Source organism: Plectropomus leopardus, chromosome 12 (assembly GCF_008729295.1).
Source record: "Plectropomus leopardus isolate mb chromosome 12, YSFRI_Pleo_2.0, whole genome shotgun sequence".
Lineage (NCBI taxonomy): Eukaryota > Metazoa > Chordata > Actinopteri > Perciformes > Serranidae > Plectropomus > Plectropomus leopardus.
The window spans coordinates 16799822-16819158 of NC_056474.1; the positions used below are offsets into that span (position 1 = coordinate 16799822).

Below are 19337 nucleotides of genomic sequence, written 5' to 3' on the forward strand. Positions count from 1 at the left end.
CAAAAAGCTGTTCCTCTTTTAGCCCAGTTTGCTAAAGTTTTGGGGGAGAGTCTTTGTACAAAAATGCAAAATGAGTTCTTCAGATGTCTGACTTACTACATCATCCCCGCTTTCTGTTATCACATAGGCGCAGATTAAACCTACTGTTACTTTGCAGCCGATGCATTTTCCATTTCTGCTACTCCTTCATTTCTACATCACATAAGGACGTACACCGCAGAGCGGATGATTGCAAGAAGCCTCTCTGGATTAGTGTGTGAGTGCAAATGGTGCTGAAAATATCTGTGGTACAAAAAAAAAAAAACACTGTACTGTAAACATTTAATGGATATAACCCTTTGAAACATGAGCAAATTGGTTTGATTTTTTTCAAAAACATAACAGAAAAGCAATGAGCAGCTTGACAAGAAATTCTTTAAAAAATTGCAACTCCCTCTCTATCCCTCTCTCCTTTTTCTTTTTTGTTTTGTTTTTTTATTGTCACCTTTTACCAATTTTTGCAATTTGCTCATTGCCCCTTCCCATGTTTTTTTTTTTTTTTTTTAAGAGAATTAACCCTTTTTTGCCCAGGTTTCATAGGTTTAAATACAAAAGGTTCAACACTGAACCAAATTACAACCACTCTAACAAAGGTGGATTATCTTGTTCGTAATTCATTTGTTGTGAGTCAAAGTTAGAATCATCAAAGAGGCGCCGAAATCAATCTAATCTATTCTATATATTAAGACATTGTTATATTGTTATCACACACACACAGACACCCTACAGTCAAATCGACAGTTTGACAAATAGAAAGGTGTTAAAATGCTAAGTGGCAGGCAAGGGCTTAGGCAATATATTCAATTATATATTTCACACCCTTTTGTAATTAATATTATTCTATCTTATTATTTATTGATTGTTTATACTTTGATACATGTGCCAAGTGGTCTTATAGACTCAGTATGTAATTTGTATCTGTCCTGCACAGGTCAACTAATGTTGGGGTGGGATAAAGGGATATATGTAGATGATGAGAACCTGTTGTTTAAATGGATCATGTTATGTATTCATTAAGCTGTTGTTGTTGTTATAACAACAACAACAACAACAACAACAATAATAATAATAATAATAATATAATAATAATAATAATAATAATAATAATCCCCAAATAATAATAATAATAATAATAATAGTAAAATAACAAATTAATTAGTAATATTATTATTATTATTATTATTATTATTATTATTATTATTACAAATGTTAACCTAATAATAATATAACTTACTATTTTGTTTTTTTTATTATTATTATTAATTCATTCATTCTATTCGGGGCACACTTAAAGGTTAAGCAATTATTACTATCATTGATTTTCCATATTTTTATGAAAAATCTGCTCTCTAACATACATTTACCATTTTGTCATCTGTCATCATATGTAGCCTACATGTAACTCTGTCACGGTTTAGGTTGCTGTAGATACTATTTTTCTCATGGAAACAATAAAAAGCATGACGGTAAAAAAAAAAAATGCATTAAAAACTTCCATCTTTCGTTTATACAATAAGAAAACAACAGTGCAACGCTGCCACCGGGTGGTAAAACGTGAGAATACAGAAACGTCCATGACACCCATCTGTCTCCCTACATTTTGTCGCGAAACAAAGAAACACTGTCTGACTCAAACATAGAAAACGTAATATGCGTAATATGTGTGCAAATACTAATAAAAATGTCTTGATCTATTATAAAATAATAAAGAAATAAAAAAATTCAGAAAGGCAGCTAGGCGATGGCTCTGTCAGCAGCTGCCATTCATGAGCAGCTGCTGTGAATGAGGTTTTCTCCTCCATCTCACATCATCACCACCATCATCATCGGCGCTGGGTCACGTGGTGCGTAGGGAGCGGGCGGTGGGTGTGTCTAATCGCGTGTGGTTTCATTCATAACTACAGTCTTCATTTGAAGCCAAAATTAAAGTATGCAGACGGGGCAGGCTGCCGGTGGACCGCCGCTTCTAACGGAGTCTACAGCCGGGTGAGTCCCATCTTTGTCCCGCTCACATCAGCACCACTCACCGGACCTGCAGCCGTGCTCGCGCCGTAATGTGCTACTATTTCATTACATAACATGTGGATAGGTGACAACGGCCGGCTCTGGATAATCGCAGTGATTAAGGAGAGAGGTGTTTGAAGCGCGCGGGGAGCACGGCGGAGCCCCCGGTGTCCGGCACATGTGTGATTAATGGTGGTTTATTCCCCGCAGGCTGAGAGCAGACGACGCAGAGATGTGGGACAGCCCTGATCGGCGGGTTTTCGGAGGAGAGAAGATGATGCTGATGATGCTGATGCTGAGGCTGCTGCTGCTGAGCGCCGCCGGCTGCAGCGGGTCGCTGTAGTCCGTCTGCACTGAGCGGAGGGAAGCTGCTCCAACACCGCCTGATACACCGTAAGATACAGCGGCACATCTGGACACCTTCATCATCATCATCATCATCATCATCGTCATCATCATCCAGTTGCACGTCGGGGTGACATGCAGTGACCTCCTCCTCCTCTCCTCCATATAGGCTACTATTGATGGTGCTGATAAGGGTGTAAACACCACGAGCAGTATTACAGTCCACTAATGGAATCAACTAGAAAGTATGAGGATGTCTTTCTGTCTCAGCCGCCGCGCGTCCATCTGTCTGTCTGCCTACTCTATGTGCTTAAAGCAAGAGATGTGTCACTGGACCCAAGCGCGAGCGCACTCACTCACGCTCACACACACACACACACTCTCTCTCTCACACACACACACACACACAAGCGCGCGCGCGCGCTCTGGATTTATTTTTTCTCTACCAGTCGGGGTCAGTGTTTTCAATTTTATTCTGGTTACTTGCTCTTAGTAGTAAAATTAAATAATAAGAAGAACGTTAAGAAATGTAGTTGGTTAACGTCATGAACCTAATTGATATTAACAAGTATTATTAACAACACGAATAACAACATCAATAATAATACTAATAATAATACTTTCTAAAATTTCACGTGTACTCATAATAAGAATTAATTAATCAATAAAATTAAAATAAATTGGTAATATAAAAATAATAACAATGATAATTTCTATAACTCTAGGTGTGCCCAAAATTAGAATTAATTAATAAATAAAATTTAAATAATATGCTGATAATAATATAAGGTTAACAATGTAATAATAATAAAAATATTACTAAAAGTTTAATGAGGGTTTGAACACTGGCTTCGCAGTGTGACTTTTGTCATGAATGACACACTATGGATCAACATGGGTTATGTAACTATACATTATGCTATGGGACCAGATATGATTTCAACGCAGACAATGTTAGAAAAACACTCACAATAACTTCATTGTGGTGAATTTTATTATGGGGGTCATTGTGGAAAATCAGTAAAGATTGAACTCATACATGTTTTTTTTTTTTGGTTTTTTTTCACTAAAAGGGGTATATCTGTGGTTCAATATAAAGATTTGTTTCCTAACAAAATTTTAAGTGATTCCAGTGTGTTAAGTGACATTTTAAAAGTTTTAAGTACATTTGGATGATTTAAAATGAATATTAGAATTAATATTTTGACAGATATTAACGTTGTGAATCGCAATTATGTTGGCCAGGGTAACTGTGACATGAAACTTTCATATCTTTCCATGCCTATTACTATTATATGTCAGAAATGCCTGAAAATTGCTATGGCTGAGTTTGTTTGGGCAGTATTAATTGCAGCTTAATTGCTGCAACAGTTAATGTAGTTAAATTATTTAATGGGTTTCTGCTTGGAGAAAGAAACAAAACTTTTAATGCTACCATTTCTCCAAGTGTGGATTTAGTGGTTTTATTAGGCTGTAATACAGAAGAAAAGGAAAATGTTAGACCGCCAGCAAGGACATTTTTAAGACCTTGGACAATATAATTTATAAGGCATTTAATTCTTCTCCAAGGTAAAGCTTTAAACCATTTCAACTGCTTGTTATTCAGTCAGCAAAGAATGGACAGATGTTTTTTTACCACATTTGTCTCAAGGGAGACTTTGATCATGTCAAAATTTAATAAATAAAATAAAACTAAAAAATCTGACAGAATCTTGTAAAGGCTGCGGCTGTCTGAAATTGCAATTGATTTTCTTTTAATAGAATACAACACTTTAAGTCCTCCTGTTTATGACATATGATCAGTAAATATGTATTCAAATAGTTAATAATGGCTGTAATAACAAAATATGTCTTCATTGAGTCCATTTATATCTGTTGACAAATACTGTGCATTAATAAATACTTACATCTGCTTGAAGCTACATTATATAATGTCAAATAATTAATTACATATTTATATATTTAAAAATGCTATATAAGGGAGGGTGGGGTTAAATTTACATGTTACCGAAATCCAACATAATCAGTATGTGGGGTTCTCTATTATTTTTGTGCTCTCGCTGTTCATTCGTCCTCGTCACAGTTACCTTGAGCTGCTTGTATATTTGAGATATTACATAAAATATGACTCTCACATGGAAAGGGAATGTGCGGCAGTGTTACCAGTAGGGAATACAATCATGGACTGATGTTACTCAAGCTGTGCTCTATGTAAATTATTATGTATACTGTCAGCTCTTCTGCCTTTTTCCGTTTGTTACCACACGTGTCTGTCTGTCTCCGTCTCACAGTCTCATTTTACAGACTGAGAGGATATTGTGGGGGACTGTGTCGTAATGGTCCGTCTTCAGGTGACGTCAGTAAATCTTTAGACACACTAGGGTTTATTGCACAGCGTACATTCCAGACAGAGTTAGGTTTATGTTAATTCAGTATGTTAAAGGGGCATTACAGACATTTTAAATAAGGGGATCAGCCTGTGTAAACAGAGTTGTGTAATGTTTTTTGTTGCTCGAAATGGCATTAGGGTTATCTTTGCTTGGGATATAAAAATGTAATGGAAAACCGTCATTACAAAGTAGAATTTGAAAGACATGGATACTTAACAGGCATGTAGGGTCTAATGAAAGATATTGTCAATTAGACTAGGACTCAGGATGTTTCAGCCACTGCTGCACTATTTTAAAATGTGCCTATCTTAAATACGTCAACTTTATGGAGGTGTGATACTAGATACGTACATGACCCCATTCAGGGCTATAGCAAGAATTTTAGAAATACTGTGTCCATAACAGGGGTCGTTTGCATGCAACCCACAAGATTTTCCTCATATACAGCAGCTATATATACTATTATTCAAGCCATTTGAGATAATATGATGGTTTAAAATCTATACATCATTTGGCAAAAAACATGATAGTTGCCAAGAAAAAAATAATCCGGAGAGCCTACGTCATTTTGTATCAAATTATTCTCGTTCTCTATTAGTCTTCATCACTCTACATAATAACATAACAAATGTTGACAGTGACTTATTTTCACTTCTGCCCCCCAAAAAGAGACGAAAATTCTTTTAAGTTACATAATCTATTGTAGGTATCATATAAATTTTGCAGCAATACTAATCTTAATCTTAATTTTATTTTTTTATATTATGCTGTAGTAGAGTTCAGAGAATGAAAAGTCTGCTTCGTTTAAATGTTTGCTTTCTTTTGGGAATAGCATTGCTGGATAAACAACATGTGGATATATTATCTTGGGGACTATTAACAGCTGTGGATTAATGCATATTTGGTGCTTATTTACGTCAGCAGGCAGGTGTGTGGTAATGAGTCAAAATTAAATTCAGTGCTCGCATTCACTGTGATATAGTGTAGAACATGGTGTAACAGTGTGGGTCACTGATGTGTTTTTAGTAGTTTTTAAACAACAGTGGCCTATCACATAAAGGAATGAGATATATTAGGATATACTTTTTGGTATGGATCGTTTGATTATTGGTTTTGGTCTTTTCACAGGATATGTGTACAATAAGAAAATAATTAAATATCAGCTTACCGTTAAAAGCTGCAGTTGGTAACTTTTATGAAAATATGTTTTTTTTTTAATCATATTTGCAGAAACTGTCATTCTAAATGAGACAGAAAATCTTACAAAGGCAAATTCCTTTGCCTACTCTACTACTCTCCTTGCCTTGTAGGCTTCTAATGGCATTACTGCACATGAAGAAAAACAACCAATCAGAGCTGAGGAGTGAGCTGCAGTCAAACTGAGAAATTAGGCAGTGCTGATCAAATATAAATCATGATTCTGTTACTGCATTACCTATATCTCATCTAAAATGTTTTCAGAAACATATTTCAGTGCACCTTTTAGCCCTGTTTGTAAAATCAGACAGGTGGGGCCAGTGGGCCTTGCTTGCACTTCAGACAACTGTTTCAAACATGACGGATGGGTCACACACTTTCTCATTTTACAGCTAAACAGGACACTAACATATGTTTCTGAAAACATCTGAGGTGAAAAATAGGCAATAAAGTAACAGAAACTTCATATTCAATCAGCGCTGCCTGATTTGACAGCTGCAGTGATTGACAGCTGCGTTAGAGATTGGTTATTTTCAGAAAATATGACCAAAAGATATTTTCATAAAGTTTACAAACTGAAGCTTTAAATCTCATTGACTTAAATAACACAAACTGTATTACTGTCTAGAAATAAGAGCCAGCTCTTTCTGACGTCACTCTCTCTATCCTCTGCAGGGTTCACTCACGCTGACCTGGACAATGAGCAATGATTTGCCAGTTCTGACAAGTCTGACTGAGAACTCCACTGTGAGTACATCTACATCCACCCCTCCCACTCACCCCAGCCACAGAAGCGTAATGCATTCACTTGAGGAGAGAAAAAAAAAGAAGGTTGCATTAACAAGACTATCATCTTAGAATTAGGAAAAATGTTTTCATGAAAACAAAATTCTGCTCTTGTTTTTCTGAATTCACAGCATCATAGTAGTTTGGGAAATTGGGAGCAGAACTTCTCAGATGAAAGCACTACGCTCCCATATCCAACAGAATCAGCACAATTTATTTATTCATTTATTCTCAGGGACAATCCACATTGATCAAGGTCACTGTAAATGGACCAGTGTTAGCCGAAAGGCTAATTTTTAACTGCTGTCCCTAGACCTTACGTTAAATTAAACATCAAATTAAAAACACACATACTCTCCACACCTTTGCAACAGCTGGTGTCTGTGGTCTTGTGACTGACAACTCTTGCTTTACAGATCAAACTGGACCTCAGCCAAAAGTAGTAGTCGATAGGTGTGAGTTAACACCTCCGTGTTCCAGTAACAGGTATCATATCCCAGGTGCAGCTGGTGTGGAGGACAGCCTGATCTGTATCCAAAAAGGATTTGACTCAAAAACAGGACTGAGTGTGCTGCTGGCTTTGTGTGCCATGCAGCCCCCGGAGGCCGGCGGGAAATCTGAGCCAGCGGCTGTGATTATAAAACAGTTAAAGCTGTCTGTGTGAATGTGAGAATTGACTGTTGTTTGCCTCGGCAGTGTGCGTTAGAAACATGGCCTAAAGACTGGCGAGGGGCTTCGCTGCTCCAGCTGATTGATTGTGTTGTTCTTCCTGTTTGGCTGAGCTTGTAAAAACAGCAGATTTCATTAAGCTACAGACGCTCTGACAAACTGTGTGTGTTTGTGTGCTGCACACACACATGCAACTGTGAGTGCATTAAGGTGTACATGTCGCTATAACGCTGAGCTGTTACTCTTACAGACACACATGCTTACACTGTAAAATCTGACAAGGTGGTCTTACTTAAAGAAATCTACGAAACTGACTGGCTTGAAAAGATTAAAAAGTTGAATTTTGTTAAATGTTTACTTTGTATCTATTTGTAAGGTTTACTTGATTTTTTTTTCTGTATTTACTTCATTTTGTGATGTCATCTTAAACATGGCAACTGATTTATTTTTTTTTTAAGGAATAGCAACTTAATCATACCAAGTTAGTCTGACTTAACTGAACAGTTGCGTTTACTCGGTAGTATAAGGAAATTGATTGCATAAGCACAACAAAGAATGACTAGTTCGCAGGATTATTTTCATTTCATCAAAATGCCATTCAGAGCATCTTAAGACAAGACCAGCAACTGTAGAAAAACAGAGCTATACAATCTAAATGAATCCATCTTTAAGGCTTACAAAAATATTTAAAAACAAAACTACAAGCATTCAGACAAATTTTATATAAGTAAACTTAACAATTAGATATGAAATATACACAAATTAAAATTAATGGTTATATCTACGTATTTTAACAAGGCAATAGGTTTCCTTGATTTAGTAAGATCAGCTTGTGAGTTTACAGTGTATTGCTTCAAACACTCGTCTGAGTGGACGCCACTATAGCATCTAATTAAGATGAAAATAGACACTGTGTGTGTTTGGGGCTGGGGACTTAGTTTAACAAATTCAGGCCTGAAGTAGGTCTGGGGCTTAATTAAAAATGGAAAATAGGGTTTTTTCATTTGCTCTAACACATAAATATGACACTTTCTGTTTTTTTAAGCAAAAAAAGGCAGCTTCCACTATTCAGCAGCACGATTTCTGCTCTGTGTGGTGACTTGCTTTGCTGTTAGATTGAGTTTACAGTTGAGGTTGACACAGATTGACTGATGCTCTGTCTTACAGAAGCGCCTTTACCATTTAAAGTGAGAGCAGAGTCACCCTACAATCAACTTGTCTTTATCACACACACACCATGTTGACAGTCGACAGAAAATGAGTAATTTAATTTATTTTTCAAAGGACTGCATTCTCTGTTTTCTGCTTCTCTAGTTATGAGATTTGCTGCTACACACTGAATATTTTGGGGGTTTTGGACTGATTGTCAAATAAAACAAGGAATTTGGAGAGAGCAAACTATAACTTGAAAAACAATTGTAATTTTTTTACTATTTTCTGGCATTTTCTGGATAAAATGATTGACTGAGACACCAATGGGGAAATTAATTGACGATGACATAATCATTAGCTGCTGCAAAAGTGTCCGTGCATCCAGCCAGCAGCGGGCTTTGGGTTTTTGCTGTAGCTACTGCTCCTGTTTAAGGGATAGTTCACCCCAAAACAAATATACATATTTTTCCTCTTACCTGTAGTACTATTTATCGATCCAGATTGTTTTTGTTTGAGTTGCTGAGTGTTGGAGATATCAGTTGTGGAGATGTTTGTCTTCTCTCCAATATAATCAATCTCAGCGTGTGGTGTTGAAATCGCCAAATAATATATTTGAAAAATTTAACAACATAGTCTCTCTCCAGAAATCATGACCCAGTGATACAAAATAATCCACAGACCAAAATACACATACCAACTGTGTCACGGCAAAGATGTTAGTGTGCATCTTCTCCTGAGAGAGAGGCTCATGCTCGTTCATGTAAACATTAATGGCGTTCTTCATGGCTGAGCTGTAATGTTTGCTAATTCAGTGGTGCTAGGTGAGCTAGCAGTAGGCAAACACTTCCTTCCAACAATGATACAATTGCCAGGTGTAGCTTGGTAGAAAGAAAATAATTCCTGTGTGAACCTGCTCACAACAAGGTCTGTGGATTATCTTGAAAAACCAGGTCACGATTTCTGGTGCGCTTCAAGCAACACAATCAGAGTGCCATCTAGTTCCAGTATACTGGAGAGAAGGCAGACATCTCTACAGCTGATATCTCCAACAAACGCCAACTCACAGCAAAATAATTGATAAACAGCATTACAAAGAGAAGAGGAAAAATTATAACATTTTGGGATGAACGGTTCCTTTCAGGCCATCATCATCTCACGACTGGTCTGTGCTCAGTGAGGAGCTTCTTCACTCTGTGGTGTCCTTTAAATCTTTGCACAAAGAAAACCTTTAACGTTTTTATGTATTGCGTAATGCTAAATGTTGCAATAGATGAATATTTCATTTGTGCACAGTAAAAAGAGCCCAATTATTTTCACTCTCTTTTGAAACTGACATCGGAAGAAGAGCCAGGAAACTCTGGTGTGGGGATTGCTCATGTGCGTCTGCATCCTCCTCCGATTTCCATTTTTAGCCTGCGGAGGCCTCATTCCCCCATCATTGAGAGGAGCTGGGAAATTGAATTAAGGGTCTCGCTGACGTTTCGATTAGCATCCCCAAGCTCACTCAGCCAAGACTGAGAGTATTAATCAGAGAGTGGAAAGCAGTTTCTGTATGTGTGTATGTTTGGTGTGTGTAAGCAGGCAGCATGTATATGTGTGTGTGTGTGTGTGTGTGTGTGTGGATAAGAATCACTGTGAGGACGCGGGGACTAAAGAAAGTCTTCAGTGTTAATTCCACTCCTTATTAAATATTACGGCACTTAGCTGGCAGCATAATGCGACAAAGAGATTCCTCATTGTTGCGAAACTCAAAGGAAAAGAATCAATTACTATCCCAGCAGGACGAACGCACCCAGCGAGCTCACAACGACTAAACATGACAACAAAGATATGTAAGCTTCTGACTTATTGTGCTATTAAAGAAATGAGTTACGAGCTCCAGCAATGTCATCTGAATACAAGCAGTGGGTATTAAATTGATGTTGTGCAACCCTAACAGTGACAGAGTACAGAGAGTACCGAGGTTTGACCAAAATGGGTTTTGAAGGCTGATATTTTTTGTGTTATTTTCTGTGAATGTTTGATTTTTATTCCTGTCAGTTAGGAAATGTTCATATTTAACTTCTAAAGGGAAAGTTCCCCCAAAAATCAAAAATACATATTTTCGCTGCAGTGCTATTTCTCAAGTGTTGGAGAAATCGGCTGTAGAGACGTTTGCCTTCTCTCCAATATAATGGAGCTAGATGGCACTCGGCTTGCAGAGCTCAAAACGACAAAAAATACATTTGAAAAAGCTTAACTGCAATATCTCTTTCCAGAAATCTTGTCAAGATAATCCACAGAACATGCTGTGAGCAGTTTAATGTAGGAACTTTTTTATTTTCTACTGAACTACACCTGCCTGTGGTTTCACTGCGCAAAAGTAAGCGCGTATCTACTGCTAGTGCTACCACTGAGCCAGCTAATGTTGTAGCTCAGCTGAGGAGGAAGCCATTAATGTTTAAATCTCGTGCTGTCACGAGGCATGAGCCTCTCGCCCATGAGAAAATGCACGCTTCCTTCTGCGCAGGGATACAAAGATTCACCGCACAGTGTGCAAATTAAAAGTACTAATACACAGAGTAAATGCAAAAAAATACTCATTACATGTGTAAACTCCGTATTAAAGATTTTTCTTACAGCTGCAATGATAATTTTTAAAAGTAACAACAGATTAAATGACTGTGATTTAAAAGTGATCGCTCACATTGACGCAATCTATCATTTGATCCTACTATTTTGGTTTATTTATGTGCAGTGTTTTGTTTTTCTTTTTACTGTATCTGTATCAGAATTTTCCTATTAAATGATTCATTATTTTTGTAGTTAAGTCACTTTTTTTAAGTAGCACATTTAAAAACAGCAGGAGTTGAACCAAAGTGCTTTCCAGTTGAGGCAGATGGGTTAGGATCTGTCTCAACACAGGTTTAAACGATTAAAGAAATAAAAATGTATGTAAAATCTTGCCACAAGTAATAACTATAGCTTTCTAATAAATACATTGGGGAGAAAAATGCAATATTTCCCTCTGAAATGTGGTGAGGTATGAGTAAACAACTGTGTAAAGTGGAAATACTTGGGTCCTAACCTCTTTTCTTTCCTGCTCTCTCAATCAGGATGTGCCTGTGTCAGCAGGCCAGGTGGAGAACTATGTGCTGCTGTTGGTGCTGCTGAGTGTTTTCGCCGGGGGGATGCTGGTCCTGCTCTCCCTGCTGCTCCTCTTCTGTCATCGCTGCTGCATGGGTGGACGGCGCTACTCAAGGTGGGTATCCCCCTCCCCGAAGTGTCACACTGTGTGGGAGCGGCAAGCCTGGTTCATCTGCAAACACACAGGGATTATTGGAGCTGGTGTGATTGTGACAGCAGTGGAAAGAAATACGTCACCACCAAGTGATCTTTTGTATATCTGTCACTCACCTTGTGTTATGTTGAATTTGTAAGCCTCACCTCCACAGTGACCAAAGAATCCTAAAACTGAGAGAATTATTGATAATTTGTAAAGGGGGGCTGTGTTTAACAACAGCAAAACTATGCAAAAAAAAAAAAAAACGGTTTACAAACTGTCTCACAACTCGTGCAGCAGAATCCAAGTCTCATTCGTCATGCATTTTTGGTGAAACATTACTGTGAAAAACACTTTTGTATAAAGAGATGCACGTATGGAGTAGTAGTGCACATTGGCAAGTGAATGCATTTTGACTAAATAATATCCTTCCTCCCAGCTCTTTCATTGGCCAGGAGTTCTGGAGTAACTCACCCTAACCTGTTGCTTCTTGACTAAACAAGTTGTGAGAGCGAGAGTTTGTAAAGCGATGTTTTGATGTAGTTTTGCTGTTGTTAAACGTGGACCCTATTTTCTTCAATACATCAAGAACTTTCTCTGCTTTTGGATTCTTTGTTCACCGTGGAGCCATGTGAGAAAGAGTTTTCTTCAGGAATTCAGTGTAACACGGGATGAGTAACTACTATACAAATGATTATTTTGTGGGTGAAGTATTGTATTGAATATGAAATGGAAATCTGTGATTCAACAAGGCATTTATGGCTTTCTGTGAGGGAGAACAAAGACTAAAATCTTCCTCCCTTTCAGAGCCAGCGATGACCCTGAGAAGACAAACACCACTTACGCTGAGGATTCTCAGCCCACCCAAGGTCAGAGCCATGTATTTTATTAAGTTCATATAAAGCTTACACATCTTCTGATCCACTGTCGTCACTGACGCTTTTTCTCTCCCTTGGTTCGTCCTTGTTCTCTTTGTCCCTCAGAGATCACTATTCATATGGATGAATCAGATGCTCTCTCAGCTGTGAGTTGTCACGATGGAGAGACAGAACGATTTGTCTCCACTGGGTCTACTGGCCGCAGAGTCTCCTTTAATGAATCTGCACTTTATGAACAGGAAAAGACAACTCAGGACAAAGGACGCAGGTACAGTTCAACAGGTGATTTTTGTTCTACATTATTATTTAGATGAGCTGGAACTACATCAGGTGATTTGTTCGCTTTCTCAGATACACTCTGACTGAGGGAGACTTCCACCACCTGAAAAAGGCCCGGCTCACCCACCTTCACCTGCCTCCAGCCCCGTGTGACCTGAAGATCCTGACCATCATGGAGTGTGACTCAACAGAGAGTAGCACCATCAACATCAATGAGGCCACAGCTCCCAAACTGCCCCTCACCATCTACCAGGTGACTTTACACCTGCTGTGATAACAAATATCACAAAACCAGGGTTATTTTCGATCGATAACCTGGGGTCATTTCTCTCTCCAGCCTGCTGAGAGAAGAATCCCCGACTGGGTAGGGCCGAGCCTCAGCGGAGGTCTGCCTGGAGACCCACACCACTCCACCATCCTGGACCAGGGTCCCAGACAGGCATTATCAGCTATGAAAGCACAACACACACGCTCCCAGACAGTGAGTTTCACCTTTTTAAACACTTTGTATTGCCCATTTTAGAATGGTTATTACATAATGCAGGTCAATACATTTTTAGCCTTAGCAGCATGACTTTTTAGAGGGGAATGTGAGTCAGTTGAAAACCTTGGACCAGACCAGCTCAAACAAAGTACAGATGAGAAGAGATGCAAAGGAGAAACAAAACTACTACTAAGAGACAAACTAAATAAGACCCCAAATTACCACGCAGAGAACCAAATGACTATAATAAGACAAAAAACACCACAAGGAGACACAAAATGACCACAAAGAGATGCCAAACCACCACAAAGTCTATGTGTCTTGTTCCTATGTAGTAGAGGTGGTGGTGCCCTTTTGCATATCTCTGCCGAGGTGCCCACTGTCTTGTACTTCTCTCATGACTCCGGCAACTTATCTACAATCAGTAGAATAAAGTATAAAGTATAAAACAAAAGTATAAACAAAAATTCCTAATGTGACTCAATATATTTTCATTTAACTTGAGAAATGGTCAGCTAGCCATAAATTGAGTATCATTGGTGAAGCCCCTTAGTTTTGTTTTATCCCTTCTTCATGGGCTAAGATGCTCAGTGTTTTCAGTCAGGGTTTTGTTATCAGGCAAAACCAATGTTTTCTTCTTGGGGTCTTGACGCCAGTGAAAGGTCAACATCTCAGCGTCAGACTCTCAGGAATGCCGGTGAGAAAGGTTTTAAAATCATAGCTGACATTTTAAGCATGTTTTTAGTTCCTGCTTGAAACATTTTTGTTTAGATGAAAAGAAAACATTTCTTCATAATCTGCAAACCACTTTCTTTGTGGTAAATTCTAACTAAGAAAACCTGCATTCATTGGCCAGAAATACATTTGCACAGACAGCTTCCTCGGTGCAGATTGATCCGCTTGTATCACACATAAACAGAGCTGTGAAAAGCAGCTGCCACAGGCTCAAACCCGCTGATGCACTGTGACATCAGTCATCACTGCATCTGAGTGACAATATGACAAACTGCTGTCCCTGGAGGGCTTTGCCTCTGCCCGTCACGATTCATCTCAGCTCGTCTGCCTCAACCCCTCCTTAATGTCTCATCACCTCCTCTCCCTTCATCTCCTCTGTCAGATGGAGGCTATCGGGGACAGGGAGGCTGAGAGTGAGAGGGGGATGAGAGGAGAGTTGACTCAAGCTCCGGGCCAGACTTCAGTTTTACATTTCTTCTCTAAACTGCGGCGCCATGCCAGTCTGGAGGGGGCGGGGCCTTACTTCAAGAGATGGAAGTTTGACAGCAGTCACCGTGCTGCCAGCCTGGATGCCAAAGGTTGGGATAATTGTCATGAATGGATGATGTCTAATGGTGCAAAAGAAAAGCATTAGTAAAAAGAATAAAAACACAAATTAGACAGCTGTCTTTTTATGTCATTATCTACCAGGATCCCCAAAGAGAAGGCCCTTCCAGAGACAGAGAGCAGCAAGTGAAACCACTGATCACACTGAAGACGACTCATCTCTCCGAGATGAGGTCCTTGACTCTTTCCCGCACTCCCCCATCCAGACCAGTGACCTCCAGTCCCTCTCTGCAGAGTCTCTGTCTCACCCCGATACTGCACCCACGTCTTTAGTCGCCCTCAGCAGGTACACCCCTTCATCCCATGACATGCACTGTGAAATTCCCAGAATTTCCAATTACAGGGGTATTTTGCCCAATTTCAACCACCTTTATACCAAAACAGTGTGGGTAGAATGTGTAGATAAACTGTGGTTAACTTTCCTCCATCTAACCATTGTCAAGATATACCTCCATTCCCCCCACAAAACTCCTCTAAGTGACAATTATTGCCTGCCAACTTTGCCGCCAACCGCACTACTACATACTCAAATAGTATACGGCAGATCAAGAGACAACTCTCTCTCTCAAACTCAGAATTAAATCAGATCAAACAGTAAAACTAGGCAGTGCTGACACATCGAAATCAAGATTATGTTACTGCACTGCCTATTACTTGCCTAAAATGTTTCCAGAAATGTATTTTAATGCCCCGTTTCACCGTATTGGTAAGAGTTTGTGACGAGGAAGCGGGTGCCACTGTTTCCTGCACAGTATAAATGGCAGCTGAACGGAGATCAAACGGTAAAATTAAGCAGTGCTGATTAAATACAAATCAAGATTCTGTTACTGAGTTGCATATGTCTCTGTTTTAGTTTACCGCTTAACTGTAATATGAAGTCCGGCCGGTCGCCACTGTTTCACACGGACTATTCCACATTATACCAGGTTCATGGCATTCTGGCAGTTTTAGGTTTTCTACCTCTTGAACAAAAACTTGTTTTCTCTGGTCATGTAGCGACAGTGTCAAAAGTATTTGCGTCTTTTTCCTGCAGAGACGACCAAGTTTTATGTGAGGGTCTTCTTTATATGGGTGAAATACTTCTTTAACTGAGTGTTCTCCATCCACGCAGGCTAAAACTGGAGGCCATGGTGGAGGTAGGTGCCAACAGCAATTCCAGAAGAGAGGCTCTCTGTTCGCCAACAAGTGACTGTCATGCCCAGAGACAGAAGGACGCCACTCCCAATGGGACAGGGGTGGAAAAAGAGACAAAGTTTGGTGCAGTTATAAGAACATCAGCAACAGAAGTCGAGCTTGAGTCAGTAGAAGATGACGACTTGTTTGGGGCACAACAAGGAGCTGCCGCACAGCAAAGGTTTGAAGACATGTTAAGGACAACAACGACAGCCCGCACAACATCAGATGTCAGGAAAAAGAGCGAGGCAGAGACAGAGGCAGAAGATGGAGAGGAGGTGGTGTTGGGAGCCGAGGCCAGACGAAGGGCCGACTCAGGCTCATCTCTTACTTTCATGATTCGCCAGGAGAGCTCAGAGGCTCCTCCCTCGCTGTACAAAGACATTTGGAGCTTGCGAGCCTCTCTGGAGCAATACGCCTCCTCAGACCAGAGCAGCACAGATCGTGAGTCCATCCGCAGTGATGCCGACAGCGTCTCATCCTTTGGTGGTGCAGGAGCTCGCTCTGGCCTCGACAGCTGCTTGTCCCAAGACCTTGACGATGAGCCTGAAGGAGACGGGGAGGGAGAGATGTTAGAGGGAGGGATCAGAGGGGCGTCAGGTGGGGACAGTGAGGTGGGGAGCGGAGCTGGAGGAGAGGTTGAGGCAGGGAACCGTAAGCTCCTCCAGATGGACAGTGGCTATGCTTCCATTGAAGCACCATCCAGGGCCCCTGAGGAGATGAGACTTTTTGGGACTCCTGGAGCTCCTCGTGGGAAGACTGCATCTGAGAGGCGGTTGTTCTTCACCAGCTCTGGGAGAAAGGGCTCAGTGTGCGAGAGCATCGAGGCCAAGCTGTTTCAGGAGGAGCTGGAGGACGAAATGACCAACAGCACAGAGACGCAGGAGAAACTAAAGGAGAGATCTCAAACTCTTACCCTTCAAGAACCGTATCAGCTTCTGAAATCCCTTCATCCTCAGAAACCTCCAGAATCACAGCCACAGCTGATGTCTCCACTGATGAAGCCAATCCCACAGCCCTCTAGTCCTCACAAACCCCGTCTCCGCCGCCGTGACTACAGTATCGACGAGAAAACAGACGCTCTCTTCAATGAGTTCCTCCGCCATGATCCACGCTTTGACCAGCAGGATTCTCCACTGCGCTCGAGGCACCGATCCAGAGTTCACCTTCGGAAACAGTGGCAGCGACACAAGCAATACAGCGACCCAGGGTCCGGCACTGGGGGCAGGTACTCCCCGTCTTTGGAGAGGCAGAGGTTCACTCCGCTGCGGCGAGGCGACAGCGCCGGTTACCCTCTGGACACCAGGTATCATAGCACACTCTCACGCATCGCAAGCGCCGCTGATGAAGAAGCCAGTGAGATTGCGGCTTGTGAGGAAGCAGCCAAAGAGAGCACAGAGAACAAAGATACGTCGAGTGAAGGATCCGCCGCACAAAGTAGAGCTGACCCAACCTCCGAAAGCTCTGATGCAACAAGGGGTTCTGCCGAATCAACTAGTGAGGGTGACGGCAGCCAGGTCTCTACAAAAAAGGACACAGAAAGCACAACAAGCCAGTCTTTGACCACTGTGACCACACGGACGAGCCACATGGATCCAAGAGTTGACAACAGAAACAACAACAGCAGTCAAGCTATTCTATCAGAGGTTTCCCTGCAGGCGGAGAGCAGCCTGACGGACAAGCTGGCGGCGTCGGTGGAAGAGAGGCTCTACGGCGGCCTGCGCAGTGCAGAGAAGCTCAGCCAGGGAGGAACAGAGTGTGTGCTCACCGTGACCCACACAGCCTCACCTGGCTTCAGTCCCATATAACCCATGATCAACTTTATTTAAAGTCCATTATCGAATACTGAAAGACTTGGAAAAAAATAGCACTCATCATGTGTTAGAGACTTGGTCTGTCTCTGTGTCCCCTACATTTTGGACAAAGCTTAACATAACTGATGCATCAGAACAAAAAATATATAAGGACAGAGGTACCTTCTTTCTTGATGGCCAGTTTCCTCCAGCATTTCATTCAGACCTTAACCCTTTGAAACCTGGATGGACATCATTTTTCCTCTGTTGTGTTCAGATGCCTTTTCACAAGTATTTAAACTTTTGAACCCTAAGAAAAGTGGTCTAATTTCTTTTGAAAGCACAGGGAAAAAGGGAATTAGTATCTAGGCAAGAAATGCCCTACAAAGTGCAAGACTGAGTAGATTTTGAAAATCATTTTTTAAAAAGCTAGGGAAATGTTCAGAAAATTATATTATAATTATCATAATTACATATCTACAATAATATTTTAAGAATTATATTATTTTTAAGCTTCTTTTTCTTGGTAATTTCTTTAGTTTGTTTTTCCTACTTACATTTTGTCTTTTCTTTTTTATTTTGCATAATTTTTAGGTAATTTTTTTGTATGTTTTACTAATTCTTGGGTAATGTCTTCTTTGTCTTCTGCTACTTATTGCCTTCTTTACACGTTTTTGAAAGAAATCAAGCCAGTTTGCTCAGGTTTCAAAGGGTTAATTTCCACTGTGATGCCATGTGACATGTGATGCCCTCCATCTTTTTATTGGTAACATTATTCTTCAAAGTCAGTCATTACATAGCTTTAAAAAACTATAGACCCATCTTTAGAAAAACTGAATATTTTCAGACTTAACTGTGAATTTTCAGCATGCTACTGTATGTCCAAACAACGTGTATGTGAATACTATACAGTTTTAACTTTAAAACAAAAAGCACTTTGATGGGAAGAAAAGATAATGGTGGAGTTTCTGTCAACCATTCCTTTCATTTTAAAACCATATCCTTCTCAAGTGTCCTTCTTGTCTTGATCACCATGAGGGTAAATGTCTCCGTGAAAGCTTGTGGTTTCTGCATTTGGCGATAGGAAGTACACTGACCATGAAACAGCCCTCTCTCATCAACAACATATCAGCAGATCTGGAAAATACACACACACTATTGAAAAACACGGGATACCCAGCCAAAACAGCGGCCGAAAATATGTGCATCAAGAATTTTTTATACTCATATTTCATCTATTTTTATAGGATTTTTGTTAGTCATTTGTCCCTGTTGTTCATCCTAATTAAGGAGGCGGTATCCAGGAGCTTCCATGGGCTCGAGCAAAGTGTTGTATCACTGCTGGGACTCTGCTGAGGGGGAGACTGACAGATGATACTTATAGTGACTGACACAGGAGCCTCTCAGGCTCTCAGACAGATGGTTCAGTGACAGAGAGTTGATGCTGTGAAAGTGGAGGTTGAAACTGAATAGCTGTGGCATTGTCTGCTCCCACAATCCAGCAGTATGGGACATCCTGGCTCTGTATTACTAAATAAAAGAGAA

At 40.3% G+C, this 19337-nt stretch overlaps 1 protein-coding gene across 1 annotated transcript; it reads left to right on the top strand.

Annotated features, from left to right (window-relative positions):
- The first annotated feature begins 1973 nt into the window (after positions 1-1973).
- Positions 1974-18216, top strand: LOC121951637 (voltage-dependent calcium channel beta subunit-associated regulatory protein-like). The gene is made up of 11 exons (XM_042498037.1): positions 1974-2025; positions 2254-2436; positions 6651-6722; positions 11678-11823; positions 12652-12713; positions 12828-12990; positions 13074-13254; positions 13339-13482; positions 14603-14798; positions 14911-15112; positions 15938-18216. Exons 3-11 carry the CDS (start codon positions 6675-6677, stop codon positions 17805-17807), a joined length of 3012 nt encoding a protein of 1003 aa, XP_042353971.1. The 5' UTR covers positions 1974-2025; positions 2254-2436; positions 6651-6674; the 3' UTR covers positions 17808-18216.
- Positions 18217-19337: the final 1121 nt, after the last annotated feature.